The sequence below is a fragment of the Musa acuminata genome, chromosome BXJ3-9, assembly GCF_036884655.1.
Source record: "Musa acuminata AAA Group cultivar baxijiao chromosome BXJ3-9, Cavendish_Baxijiao_AAA, whole genome shotgun sequence".
Lineage (NCBI taxonomy): Eukaryota > Viridiplantae > Streptophyta > Magnoliopsida > Zingiberales > Musaceae > Musa > Musa acuminata.
Window position 1 is genome coordinate 7,068,708 of NC_088357.1, and position 16,047 is coordinate 7,084,754.

General features: G+C 33.4%; 1 protein-coding gene across 1 annotated transcript; it reads left to right on the top strand.

Moving 5' to 3' along the window:
- Positions 1-2,388: 2,388 nt before the first annotated feature.
- LOC135650021 (jacalin-related lectin 3-like) lies at positions 2,389-10,862 on the top strand. Its single transcript, XM_065169074.1, has 7 exons — positions 2,389-2,503; positions 2,595-2,783; positions 2,851-3,081; positions 7,876-8,071; positions 10,105-10,139; positions 10,231-10,419; positions 10,487-10,862. Exons 1-7 carry the CDS (start codon positions 2,501-2,503, stop codon positions 10,718-10,720), a joined length of 1,077 nt encoding a protein of 358 aa, XP_065025146.1. The 5' UTR covers positions 2,389-2,500; the 3' UTR covers positions 10,721-10,862.
- The last annotated feature ends 5,185 nt before the right edge of the window (positions 10,863-16,047 follow it).

The window sequence follows — 16,047 nt, forward strand, 5'->3', positions numbered from 1 at the left end:
AGGACAAGAATGATTCAAGAGCTATATAATATGACTCGAAGAATTGATACTAATAATGATAAGCTTTATTTATTTTATCTTTTTCCAAGATATGCTCCATTAACATTCAAAGAAGCTTGTAGAAAGGAAAAATAATGAGAAGCTATAAACGAAAAAATTCTTGCTATTAATAAAAATGATACATAGGAGCTTACTACACTTTTAAAAAATTACAAAGCAATCAATGTTAAAAGGATCTTCAAAATAAAAGGAAATGCATAAGAGGAGGTTGAGAGGTAGAGAAATACAAAGCTCGATTAATTACAAAGGGATACAAACAGTAATATGGGATGACTATGAAGAAGTATCCATACCAATTGCTCGACTAGAGACAATTAGATTACTTATCTCCCTAGCACTCAAATGAAATGAAAAAATTTAAATGGATGTTAAATCAATATTTCTTAATGGATTTCTTAAAAAAAAAGTATATGTTCAACAACCTCATGATTTTATTATTCATGAATAAGAAGACAAGATATACAAGTTACATATGACTCTTTATGAGTTTAAACAAGCCCTATGAGTATGAAATTCATGAATAGATATTTATTTTATTTAAAATAATTTTTTAAATATCTACATGACCATGCTCTCTTTACGAAATTTAACTTTGATGGAGATACCCTATTTGTATATTTATATATAGATGATTTATTTTTTACAAATAATAGTATCTCCATGATTAAAGATCTTAAACACTTTATGAAGAAGAAGCTTGAGATGATCAATTTGGGCCTAATGACTTATTTCCTTAGTATTGAAGTTATATAAGAAAATGAAAGAATTTTCATCTCATAAAAAAATTATGCAAAGGAGATCTTAAAGAAGTTTTCGATAGAAGATTGTTAACTAAGAAAGATGAAGGAAAACTAAGAAAGATGAAGGAAAACTAATTAACTAAGAAAGATGAACCTGTGGAATATAGCACCAAGTTAACTAAGAAAGATGAAGGAAAACTAATTAATCCAACTAATAGTAGAAGTCTAGTTAGATGTTTAAGATATTTGTCATGCACTCAATCAAATATATTATTTGGAGTTCGTTAATAAGTAGATATATGGAAGCTTCTAAGACATCTCATTTAAATATCGCTAAAAATTTTAGGACAATTGATTATGACATATTCTATTCATCGTCTAAAAGATTGGAGCTTATTAGATATAGCAATAGTGATTGGGTCGAAAACTACAATGATTAGAAGAATATAATCGGATTTGTATTTTATTTTGATGAATACATTCACATGTAAGAAAAAAAACCTATTATTATAGTTGTGAAGTAGAATATATAACAACATATTTATCATATAATACGATTAAAAATACTACTCCAAGAACTTCAAGTGTCACAAGAGAGGTCAATCAAGATTTATATTGATAATAATTCAGCTATTATCTTAGCCATGAACCTAATCTACTATAAAAGATCGAAGTATATCAATAAATAGATATCATTGCTGATATATACTTTAATTAGCATCTCGAAGAACTTTATAAGTAATATTTGTGAAAGGATCCATTTTATGTAAGAAACTTGAGCACTACAAGACAATATTGTAGTTGTGCCTTTGGATAGTGCCTTGGGTTGCTTCAGCATTTAGCTTCGAGTAGTTGTCATATGGACACTTATGCACAGGACTTTCGGAGATGATGTATTACCTTGGATGCTTTGTTATGTGATCATATATAGCTTACAAAATCCATTTTGTATTATGCATTGTCCATCAAATATTTGTTAAAATATCTATTTGTGAGATCTTGAGTTTAATGTTTCTATTAATCTATTTTTCTTTTATAAATATTACTAAGATAAAATCAAATAAAACCGTGAGTCTTTATTTATACTTTGGCATGTAAACGCTAACATAAAAGAAAATAAATAAAATATATAAATATATATTTATTCAGAACAAAATAAAATTTTGTATCACTTAATCATGTCCTACAGATCTGCGATCTGCAACATCAAACCAAAAAAAAAATATATGCATGCACCATCAAACCAAAAAAATAAAAATATGCATGTCCTACAGATCTGCGATCTGCATATCTCTCCAACTTGGCCGCCTTATTGGCCAGCTCGATGTATATAAATATGCATGCATATGATAGTGTGCGTGTATATATATACCATATATAACTCTCGTGTTTCCCAACACGTTTGCATGTGTCGACGGCCACGCTATATCCTTATCCGCTCCTCTTTAATTATTGACTCGACCACCATCCGTGATCGTCGCCGGTCACGCCTTCGTCGTCGAGATGCTCTACGCGACCCTCATCACGTGATACACGCTTTCCTCGAGGAAGCCACGGACGAGGGGGTGAGCGTTACACCTCCACTCCACCCCGAGATCAGAGCCATGGCGATCCGCTATAAGTAGCCTCCCTCCATCTCTCCCTCTTCCCCAACATCATCTTCTGCAGAAGAAAGGGAGGAGTTTGGTGCACACAACACGATGGTGAGAGGCTCTCTATACACACATAGTTTTCTGTCTGTGGAACAGTTTGGTTACCTCCGTGCGTTGTGTGTTGACGTCGATGGTGATGCAGAACGGAGCGATCAAGGTGGGAGCATGGGGAGGGAACGGAGGGTCGGCCTTCGACATGGGACCTGCTCATCGTATCATCAGCGTCAAGATTTTTTCCGGAGACGTGGTCGACGCCGTGGACGTCACCTTCACCTCCTACGGGAAGACGGAGACCCGACACTTCGGTGGCAGCGGTGGTACTCCCCACGAGGTTTGCATCACTACCAATCTCAAAGCTCATAGCTGACTGCAGATTAATGGCTTCTACTTGGATGCAGATTGTTCTGCAGGAGGGCGAGTATCTGGTGGGAATGACGGGAGAATTTGCTAACTACCATGGAGTGGTGGTGTTGGGGAAGCTCGGCTTCAGCACCAACAAGAAAGCCTACGGACCTTTCGGCAACACGGGAGGGACTCCCTTCTCCCTTCCTATAGCAGCAGGCAAGATCTCGGGCTTCTTCGGCCGTGGCGGCAAGTTTCTTGACGCCATTGGGGTCTACTTGGAGCCATAATTGGACACTGCAGTAAATCACAAGAGTTGCTATGTGCTACTTTGAGTGATGAGATGAACGATGTCTGCAATAAATGGATCGGTGTTTGCCATCCCCAGTTGTTGTTGGATGTCGCTTGGAATAATAATGATATGGTGTGTTACTATCAGAGCAATTGCATCACTGATTGGTTTGAGACTTCAGCCTTTAGGATCGCACAGACAAATAAACGAAAGCAAATTAATTTGTTGTAGATGGTGATTGGAGTAATATATTTTAGGGTAGTGTTTTTGGGTTGGTTAGTAGATTGACTTGACAGTGGTGTTATACGAGCACTCATGCGTACGGATTTTTTAAGCGTAATTGACTAGCCTTAAACCTTTATCGTGCGATTATTCTTAAAATTAATTTTTTTTTATTTTACATTGCCTATCTAATGTTTATCATAATATTTATTTATGAGATCTCGAATATAATATTTTCATTAATTCGTTTTCTCTTTTGTATGTTCTTAGGGGACCTCATGAGATTACGGGGAGACTAATCGGATGAACACACAATGGTGCACATAACTTATGAAAAACCAACTAAATTCATTAGTCTCTAATTATATGTATAATCATTAATTTAGAAAAAAAAAAAAAGATCGATTCATGCATCAACACAAATTAGATAAGAATATGTGTACGATGGTAAACGGTAAGAGATCATTGACTCTAAAAAGATAACCCATTTGATCAAATAATTATTTAATCTTTATATTAAAAAAAGAGTTTTGATCTTTAACTGCAAGTTCTTCGTTACATCAAAAGTACTAGAAAATTAGGATACCTCTAGCAAATCAGCATCGTTTCACAAAGTACAGTTTGTGGGCTACGATCCAAATATCGTACAACAAGATGAACATAAATGTATTGGGACTGTGTTTCGGGGTGGGTCCAACATGCAATAACTCATCATTGATTTCATGATAGCAAGTTATGGTTCACATCAAAGGAGGAAATGGACATGCTATCACTTTCATATAGAAAAGAGGAATCACAACAGGAAATGCCAAGTCATGAAAAATATAGTAGAAAATAATGTTTTTGGAGTCAATTGGAGAGTCATTAAGACTGATGCAAGATTTCGAGTCTGAATAGTACTCCTCGGAGTGTCCCTTCCAAAAGAAGATTATTTCTATTATAGAATGGAAATATTGTGGAACTCAGTTGTTCATCAAATTTGTGCTCGTCGTCCTAGTTTAAATTTGATGTTAGATAGATTAAAGAAAGAGAATTAATCACCAATAAAGTTGGTGGAAGTGACATTAAATTTATACAATGAAACTGAAACGTTGAAGTCTAAATGTATGATCTTATGTGTGCATTGATCATCTTCCTTTTGGCGGTGAGGAAAGAGGAAAAATAAAGGGTGCGAGCTACGAATGAATTCACTTTATATTATGTTTGTAAAAGGTATAAAATATAATATTATATTTACGAAATGTATAAACACTACTTTTTTTTTCATGTTATTAAGGTGATCAAATTAATTTTATTAAAAAAAGAGAAGAATAAAAATCATGTTTTACTAATGACTTATTATAATTTGAAAGAAACTTGATTTATGACATCAGTTACATGAGCTTTAAATCATATATGTTGTATTAAAAACTATTTTTTGAACTAGATACAAGTTATTCCGATAATATTGCATTTGTTGATCTATCTCAAAGACTAGTAAGAGGCATAGGTAAATATTTTCTTAAACTTAACAATAATAAAGAATTGTATATTTTAGATGTTTATGATGTTCCTAAGATGAAAATTAATATTATGAGCTTGAGATAATTATTCTAAAAAGATTATAATATTTAGATGAAAGATATGACTCTTTCAATTCCTAATAAGAATTGAATAAGAATAAAATATAAATTTTACATGTGAAAATGATTTTTAAAAAGGGTGTTTTCTCTATATTTTTATATTTTTTTTATCAATCATATTATTTTAAAACTTATATTAAAGATTATTCTACATATGATATCTTAGACATATTCACTTAAATTTTAAGACTTTAAAACTTTCACAGAAGTATAATATAGTAACAAGATTGATAAGAATGGATCGTCCATCAAAGTTAGGTAAAGTGTGTGTCATGATCAAGGAAGAAATAAAACCTTTCAAATTAAGAAGAACAAAAAGATCATGTCATCGGTTGGATCAGGTGCACTGAGATGTTTATGGCCCTATCAGTCCAATCTCACTTGAAAGAAGCTAATATTTTCTTATCTCGACTAATGATCATAATGACAAAATTTAGATTTACATATTAAATGAAAAGAAAGAAGTTCTAAATAAATTTAAGAATTTAGTTGAAAGATAAAGTGATGATAAGATTAAATGATTAAGAATAGATAATGGAGGTAAATATATATCAAATAAATTTATTTTTTATATAAAAATAATAAAATAGTATATTATTTCACTATTCCATACACACCTCAAGAAAATGATATTTCAAAAATAAAAAAATAAGACTATACTAAATACGGTCCGATATATGTTAAAGAAAAGAAGAATTCCTAAATAATATTGAAGAGATATTATTGCTTGTGTAGTTTCTTTACTTAATAAGTTTTCGAGAAGGTGAATTAATAATATTACACAAGAAAGTATAAAGCTTATAGAAACTAAGAGTCAATTATTTGAGAATTTTTGAAAGTGTTATATTTGCTGAGATGTCTAAAGAGAAGAGAATAATACATGAGGATAAAAGTCAAAATTATATCTTGTTAGATTAAGGTGAGAATTTCAATTGTTACAAATTCTATAATATTGTCACAAACAAAGTTATGATATCAAAAGATTTTAAGTTTGATGAACAATAGATTTAAAATTGAAAATTTAAATAATAGCATAAGAAAGCTATAGCTTCAGAAGATAATAATATAATACAAACAAGCACCAAAGAATCTTTGCTTGAATTATTAACTAGATTAGCTGGGTCACATAATTCTAGAAGTCTGATTATAAGAAGGTTGAACGATTCAGGAGCTATATAATATGATTCGAATGATTGATATTAACAATGATGAGTTTTTTTTTTTTATCTTTTTATAATATATGATACATTAACCTTCGAAGAAGCTTATAGAGAAGAAAAATAATGAAAAGTTATAAATAAAAAAATTATGCTATTAGCAAAAATGTTACATAGGAGTTTATTACACTTCCAAAAGACCGCTAAGCAATCGGTGTTAAATGAATCTTTAAATCAAAAAGAAATGCACAGGGGGAGGTTGAGAAATATAAAGCTTAATTGGTTACAAAAAGATACAAACAATAATATTAGATCGACTATAAAGAAGTATTCGCACCAATTATTTAACTAAAGACAATAAGATTTTTTATCTCCTTAGTAGCTCAAATGAAATGAAAAATTTTATAAATGGATATCAAATCAATATTTTTTGATGGATTTCTGGAAGAAGAAGTATATGTTTAACAATCTCTTTATTTTATTATTCATAAATAAGAAGATAAAATATACAAATTAAAGAGGTCTCCTTATGAGCTTAAATAAGCCCCATGAGCAGAATAGATATTTATTTTATTCAAAATAATTTTAAAAATTTCTACATGAAGATTCTCAAATTGAACTTTAATGGTGATATCCTATTTGTATATCTATATATAGATGATTTAATTTTTATAGATAATAGTGTCTCCATGATTAAAGATCTTAAATACTCTATTAAGGAGTGAGATGATCGATTTGGGTCTAATGACTTATTTTCTTGGTATCGAAATTATATATGACAATGAAAGAATTTTCATCTCAAAAAATAATTATACAAAGGAGATATTAAAGAAGTTTTCGATAGAAGATTGTTAACCTATTGATACACCTATAGAATATAGCACCAAGTTGACTAAGAAATATGAAAGGAAACCAATTAATCTAACTAATAGTAGAAGTTTAGTTAGATATTTAAGATATTTGATATGCACTCGACGCGATATATTATTTAGAGTTAGTTAATAAGTAGATATATGAAAACTCCTAAGACATTTCATTTAAAGATCGCTAAAAATATTTTACGATATAATAAAGGGATAATTGATTGTGACGTATTCTATTCATCCTCTAAAAGGTTGGAGCTCATTAGATATATTGATAATGATTGAGTCGGAAACTACGATGATCAGAAGAATACAATCGAATTTATATTTTATTTTAGTAAAGTTACATTCATGTGGTCTAAAGAAAAAAAATCATATTCTTGGCCTATTAAGTTGTGAAGTAGAATGAGATTAAGAATACTACTCCAAAAACTTCATGTGTCATAGGAGAAGCCAATTATATGTTGACACCAAGTCAGCTATTATCTTAGTCATGAACCGAATCTATCATGAAAGATCGAAGCATATCATCAACACGAGACTTTATTTTATAAGTGACCATTTCGTAAATAGAAAAGTGAAGCTTCTTTTAAATTTAAAATCTTTTAAATTTAAAATATTTTAATAACTTCGATAAAAACTTGATATATTAGATGATACAAGTTTAAAGAAGAAGAATATTGAAATTAAACTTGTCAAAACATCATAAAAAAGATCATTGTATCATGAGGTAAAACAACATATAGATGAATAAATTAAATTGATTATTAATTTTTAAAAGGAGTCTATTGAATAAGAGAGATTCATATTAAATATAATAAATATAATATATTCATGAGGATTATATAAATCTAATGTGTTAAGTCATAAAATATATAAAGTTTTTTAAAATTATAATAAATTTCTTTTGAGTAAGTTTTGATAGCTCTATCATATTTATATATCTATTGGGACATGGAGAGGGAACCGAGGGTCGACGTTCGAAATGAGACCTGCTTATCATATCATCAGCGCCAAGATCGGTGCAGGAGACGTGGTCGACGGCATGGACGTCACCTTCACCTACTACGGGAAGATGAAGACCCGACACTACGGTAAGCACCGGTGGTACTTCCCACGAGGTACTTCCCACGACGGCTTCTACTTGGATGCAGATTGTTCTCGAGGAGGATGAGCATGTGGTGGGAATGGAGGGAGAGGTTACTACGTACCATGGACTGGTGATCGTAGGAAAGATTGGTTTCATCATCAACAAGAAAGCCTTCGGACCTTTGGGCAACATGGGAGGGACTCCGTTTGCCCTTCCGATAGCAGCAGGAAAGATCTCGGGCTTGTTCGGCCGTGGGTGCATGTTTCTTGACGCCACTGGGGGTCTACTTGGAGCCATAATTGGAGACTGCAGTAAACTCCGAGAGTTGCTACGATGGATTGATATTGCCATCCTTAGCGGTTGTCGAATTGTATGTTTCTTGGAATAAGAATGATGTGGTGTGCTTTTATTAAAGCAATTGCATTACTAATTGGCTCGGGACTTCAGTCTTTTGCATGGCATAAATAGACCAAATCAAATTAAGTTGGTGTAGATAGTGATTGGGTATTGGTGTTGATAGAAATTGGGCCATCTAATAATATAATTCTAATTCTAATTCTATTCATATCTGAAATATGATGTTATCTTTTTATTAAATTATGCTGTCAATAATATAAATAATAAAAAATGGGTAAGTTTGAAATATGTCATTTGCCAAACAAAACAAAATTACATTTGACAGCTGTAAGTAGACCTTATTTTAAGTTTTTTTAATAGAAGTTTATGATTGATATAATTTAATATGAGTCTAATATGAATTGACAAAATAAAAAAAAATTAATCTAATTTTATCTTTTAATCTCACTTATTTATTTTAATATTTTAGTTTAATATTCCTCTCATTTTTATCTTTGCTTAATTATCTACTATCCCAACTATGCATAACTAAATCGATTTATTTTCCTTCACATGTTTGGTCCTCAACTTCATTTATTTTAAACACAATCAAACTTATTTAAGTCTTGAGAATTATTTAAGGTATATTATAATAAGAAAGTCTCTTCTGATTATTATATCTATACTTATTGTCATAATTTAACCTCAAGTTACTAATACATTTACGTTTATTATGTTAAAAGACTATACATTTTATTTCTATAAAAAAATCTTAAAAATAGATATCATTGCTTATATATAATTCAACTTAGCATCTCCAACTTTATATGTAATATTTGTGAAAGGATAGATTTCAATCTTAAAAGTCAATAATATACGAGTATTTTATATTATAAAACATAAATATCTCTTTGGATAATCACCTAATTGTAGTTCTATGTGTAAAACTTGAGCACTACAAGACAATATTCTAGATGTGCCTTTGGATAGTGTATTGGGTTACTTCAGCATTTGGCTCTGTAATAGTGTCATATGGATATGGATATTTATGTAAATTTCGAAGGTGATATATTACATTGGATTCTGCGATCATTTGTAGCTTGCAAAATTCATTATTGTATTATTCATTGTCCGTCGAGTATTTGTTGAGATATCAATTTATGGAATCCTGAGTTTAATACTTTTATTAATTTATTTTTTTTATAAATTCTTAAAGAATCCTACATATGATTTAGATAAAATCAAATAAATCATGAATCTCTATTCATACTTGACATGTAAGCAACAACATTGAAGAAAATAAATAAAATATTTAAATATATATTTATGAAGAATAAAATAAAATTTTGTATTACTTAATCATATCCTACAGATCTACGATCTGCACCATCAAACCAAAAAAAAACGGGCATATCTCTCCAACGTAGCCGAAGTATTGAACTCTCATGTCTCCCCAACACGTTTCCATGTGTCGACCGCCACGCCATATCCTTATCCGCTCCTCTTTAATTATTGACCACACCACCATCCGTGATCGTCGCCAGTCACGTCTTCGTCGTCGAGATGCTCTACACGACCCTCATCACGTGATACACGCTTTCCTCGAGGAAGCCACGGACGAGGGGGTGAGCGTTACACCTCCACTCCACCCCGAGATCAGAGCCATGGCGATCCGCTATAAGTAGCCTCCCTCCATCTCTCCCTCTTCCCCAACATCATCTTCTGCAGAAGAAAGGGAGGAGTTTGGTGCACACAACACGATGGTGAGAGGCTCTCTATACACACATAGTTTTCTGTCTGTGGAACAGTTTGGTTACCTCCGTGCGTTGTGTGTTGACGTCGATGGTGATGCAGAACGGAGCGATCAAGGTGGGAGCATGGGGAGGGAACGGAGGGTCGGCCTTCGACATGGGACCTGCTTATCGTATCATCAGCGTCAAGATTTTTTCCGGAGACGTGGTCGACGCCGTGGACGTCACCTTCACCTACTACGGGAAGACGGAGACCCGACACTTCGGTGGCCGCGGTGGTACTCCCCACGAGGTTTGCATCACTACCAATCTCAAAGCTCATAGATGACTGTAGATTAATGGCTTCTACTTGGATGCAGATTGTTCTGCAGGAGGGCGAGTATCTGGTGGGAATGACGGGAGAATTTGGTAACTACCATGGAGTGGTGGTGGTGGGGAAGCTTGGCTTCCGCACCAACAAGAAATCCTACGGACCTTTCGGCAACACGGGAGGGACTCCCTTCTCCCTTCCTATAGCAGCAGGCAAGATCTCGGGCTTCTTCGGCCGTGGCGGCGATTTTCTTGACGCCATTGGGGTCTACTTGGAGCCATAATTGGACACTGCAGTAAATCACAAGAGTTGCTATGTGCTACTTTGAGTGATGAGATGAACGATGTCTGCAATAAATGGATTGGTGTTTGCCATCCCCAGCTGTTGTTGGATGTTGCTTGGAATAATAATGATATGGTGTGTTATTATCAGAGCAATTACATCACTGATTGGTTTGAGACTTCAGCCTTTTGGATCGCATAGACAAATAAACGAAAATAAATTAATTTGATGTAGATGGTGATTGGAGTAATAATTTTTAGGGTAGTGTTTTCGGGTTGGTTCGTAGGTTGACTCGATAGTGATGTTATATGAGCACTCATGGATAAGGATTTTTTAGCGTAATTGACTAGCTTTAAATCGTTTATCGTGTGATTATTCGTAAAATTAAATTTTATATTTTACGTTATCTATCTAATGTTTATCATAATATTTATTTTTGAGATCTCGAGTTTAATATTTTTATTAATTTATTTTCTCTTTTGTATGTCACTAGGGGACCTACTGAGATTATGGGAAGACTAATATTTTTCGAATGAACACACAAGGGTGTGATGCAATTTATGTAAAATCAACTAAATCCGTGAGTCTCTAATTATATGTATAACCATCAACTTAGAAAAAAAAAAAAAGAGAGATTCAATACAAATGAGATAAGAATATGTGTATGATAGTAAACGGTAAGGGATCCTTTTACTCTAAAAAGATAACCCATTCGATTAAAGAATTATTTAATCTTTACATAAAAAAAGAGTTTTGATCTTTCACTGCAAGTTCTTTGTTACATCAAAAGTACTAGAAAATTAGGATCCCACTATCAAATCAGCATCGTTTCACAAAGTACAGTTTGTGGGCAAAGATCCAAATGTCGTACAAGCAGATGAACATAAAGATATTGGGACTTTGTGTTTTTGGGTCCGACATGCAATAACTCATCATTGATTTCACGATAGCAAGTTATGGTTCACATCAAAGGAGGAAATGGAAATGCTATCACTTTCATCTAGAATGGAGGAATCACAACAGGAAATGCCATGTCATGAAAAATATAGTAGAAATTATTTTCTTTGGAGTCAATTGGAGATTCAGTAAGACTGATGCAAGATTTCGGGTCTAAATAGCACTCGTCGGAGTGTCCCTTCCAAAAGAAGATTTGAAACATACAAAATTAGAAGATTATTTCTATTATAGAATGAAAATATTGTGGAGCTCAGTGGTACATCAAATTTGGGCTCATCAATATAGTTTAAATTTGATCTTAGATAGATTAAAAAAAGATGAATTAATCATCAATAAAATTGGTGGAAGTGACATTAAATTTATACAATGAAGTGATATATTAAGTCAGTAAACGTGAGACAATTAGATTAACTCACGTGACCTTCCATCGTTATAGGAAGAAATCGATTTACGACGTAGGTTGAGTTGGTCGAGTCCCTCGAGACTCACCTATATCATGGTTTGAGATCTTACTTACGACATAGAGAGGTCACCGATGATTTGATGACATAATATACTTGGTCGAGTCCCTTGAGAGCATATCATCGAATTAGACTTATCTTGTAACGATGGTGATGACTTAATTGGACATTATAGTTGGTCGAGTCACTCGAGACCATGGTGGTTCGGAAGTTAAACAGGATGAGAATCACAAGGAGTTGTGATCGACAACTCCTTGTAGCCTTAGTGTAATTAGTCGAGTCCCTTGATGTTACACTAAAATATCGATTATATCCTAATCCCCATTAGAAGTCTATCGGAGACTTTCGTTTCACGTGCTAAGGATATTTCATGACTCATTAGAACAATAGTGGGAGCACGTTAAGATAAAAGTTCATATCTTGATTATTTACTTTCTATAAAATTCATATATTATTTATTTATGCTATATCTATTTATTAGAAAAATATCGCTTTCAAATCTCATGCGTGGTATACTTTCTATTGACTAGTCCAAATTATATAGATTGACTCCGAAACTTGAGAATCGTTCTCATGATAAAGAAAATCACGTACGTCTTTGATATAGTGATGCCTATACCCTAGGAAGGGGCAGGCAAGAATGAGATCGCTCGTTACGTGAAGTACATAGATGACTCCACTCTTACTTAGTGTTATATGCTATGCTCTATTACTCTTGAGTTACAAAAACAGCATGAAAAGATAGATGTCAGATCCATTCTTCTGCATATATGTTAATTGTTTGAGGAACATGGACGGACTCAACGATATGAGATATTTTATACTAGGATGATTGAGGGGACACCAATTTTGAACTATATCCTTGAGATGGTTGAGTGGATAGAGAAACTCACACATCTAGGAATGGTCCTAGAGGATAACATATGTATGGATATTGTACTTTAGTCCATACTAGATTCGTTTTCTTAGCTTGAGGTGATTCTTCCTAAATTCTTTAATATGTTGAGAGAGGCTGAGAGCATTATCAAGAAAGATAAGCATGTTTTCTATGTTGGTGAGACCAAAAAGAAAAAGAAGATAGAAAAGTCCCTTAAGAATGGCAAGAGTAAGGGTAGACTGAGTAAAGCAAAGGTTACTAAGAAAGACCTGATAAATGACAAAGGTCGGTGCTTCCACTGCGACAAAGACGCACACTAGAAGAGGAACTGCAAGGAGTATCTTGTACAAAAGGCAAAATAGAAGCTTAGAGAAGCTTTAGGTATGTTCATGATGAGTCTCTAGTTGTCAGATTTTTATGATAGTGCAAGTGTATTGGATACCGGTAGTGGTTATCACATCTACAATTTGTTGCAGGTTCTAGCAAGACCTAAGATATTGGCGAGAGACGAGATGAACATCAAGATGGGTAATGATGCAAAAGTTATTGTAGTGGCTATAGGCGAGGTCACCATACATCTGCCTGTTGGAGCTATTATTGTATTAGATACTACTATTTTGTTCCCTCTATTATCAAAAATATTATTTTCATTTCATGTTTGACCTTGAATGGTTATAAAGTAGTTTTTGAGAATAATAGTTGTTCAATTATTGAGGAGGATAAGATCATCACTAGAGGGATATCGCATAATAGTTTATTTATATTATATACTACACATATCATAAATATAAGTTTGTCCAAGAGAAAACAAAATAAGGTGAACAGTGCATACTTATGGTATTGTAGACTATGTTATATCCAAGAGGAAATGATTCAAAAGTTATTAAATGATGGATACCTAAATTCATTCGATTGTGAGTCATATGCAACTTGCAAGCCTTACCTTCATGGAAAGTTGACAACTCTCCATTTAGTGGATGCGGAGAGAGAGCCACTAAGTTGTTGGAACTCATACATAGTGATGCATGTGGCCATATATCAACTCAGGTCATAAGTGGTTACTCCTGCTTTATTACTTTCATTGACGATTTCTCTAGATACGGACATGTATACTTGATAAAGTATAAGTCCGAAATCTTCGAGAAATTTAATAAGTATAAGAATGAAGTAGAGAACTAGATTATAAAGAGTATCAAAAATTTTCGATCAAATCGAAGAGGTGAGTACTTGAGTATAGAGTTCGCCTGGTTCCTAAAAAACCATGAGATTTGATCTCAATAGACACCTCCTTATACACCTCGGTTTAATTGTGTATATGAAAGAAAGAATCACACACTATTAGACATGATGTGGTCCATAATGAGTTTCGCTGACCTACTCGTCTCATTTTGGGAATACACTATAGAGTCTGCAGCTTACCTTATGAATAGAGTTCGAACTAAGTCGGTAGTGTCTATACCATATGAGATATGGAAAGAAGAAGCCCGATCTTAAGGTTATTAAGATTTGGGGCTGCCCTGTCCATGTTAAAAGATACAACCCTAACAAGTTGGAATCAAAGATGGAGAAGTGTAAGTTTGTAGGATACCCTAAAGAAACTTGTGAGTACTATTTCAATTACCCCGAGGACCAAAAGTTCTTTATAGCCAAGAAAGTAGTATTTTTTTAGAAGGAATGCATTCTTGGTGGAGACAATGAGAGTATGATAGAGTTGAGCGAGGTTGGAGAACCTAGCTCAAGCATCATTCTATAACCAGAGTCTGTTCAGTTATCTAGCACATAAGTTTTGACTTTACGTAGGCCCGGTAGAATACCACATCCTCTTGAGAGATATGTGAGGCATATCAGAGGAGGGGATGTTAAGAATATTGATCTTCCGACCTATTAGAGAGATTATGGTCCGGAGGAGATGTAGTAGTGAAAAAAGTTTCATCCAAAGATAATATCACATATATACTAACAAAATCGTTGTCTTAGATTATCTTTAAGCGTTATAGGGGTCTGATAGGGATCAGACACGTAGGTGATTGACTCTAGGTCAAGTGGGAGATTACTAGTCATATGTGCCCCGCAAGTTAATCATGTGAGTGATGACACGTGTGACATGATATAGTCTTTTTACTTATTATTATTATTATATTTTCTTACTTTATACTGCTTATTGCATGCATATATTGTGATATTCATGGATCTATGCAATGAGAATCGAATCATGATGATATTACGATAATGAGACCGATTCGCCTTTAAACACACATTAAATAATCCCATTTATAGGTTACTTGAGAGTGACATTGAGATAACCAGATAGACTAGTGTACTATATACTCATACATATAATAGAGACGATCAGTCTCATAGCTATTCATGTGGGGGTACTAAGTTACAGTGCGTAGGTGATCATTAGAGAATGAGTTCACTAATTAATCCGCTTATAGAAAGTTGGATGGTTGATGATACTTCATTATCAAATAGCGATTCCGTCATCTAAGTGATGTATCTGGTCATTAGACTTAAGATACTAAGGATGTCCTGTATGAGTACTACACTCTTTGATACTAAACTTATAGGCCTAAAAGTTTCAGATCTAGTGCATCCAATTATCGAGAGTGGTTGCTAACATTACGAGGGCTATTGAGTGTCGATAGAGGATCATCCATTCTAAGTGTCATGAGAGGAATATATCATGTGTTCTTGCTCAAGAAAATCCCTAACCAAGGTCATTCAGATTAAAAGAGAAAAAGTTCTCCAAGAAAATTCGACTAGAGTGAGGCTCGAGTAAAAACCATATGAGGCTAATAGCATCATACCCAGTATATGATATCTGAAAATTGGATGGATGAGAGATTATAGATACACGATAACTAAGGATAGATATGTTCAAAGGATTGTATTTCCCTGTATCATTTGAGGACTGCAGCGTAGTGGCATAGTATATTTATAGTCGATAAGTCAAGTGAATTATTATGGAGATAATAATTTACTGAGCTACAAGGAGTTCTGATAGGTACGACTCACGGCTAACTCGATATT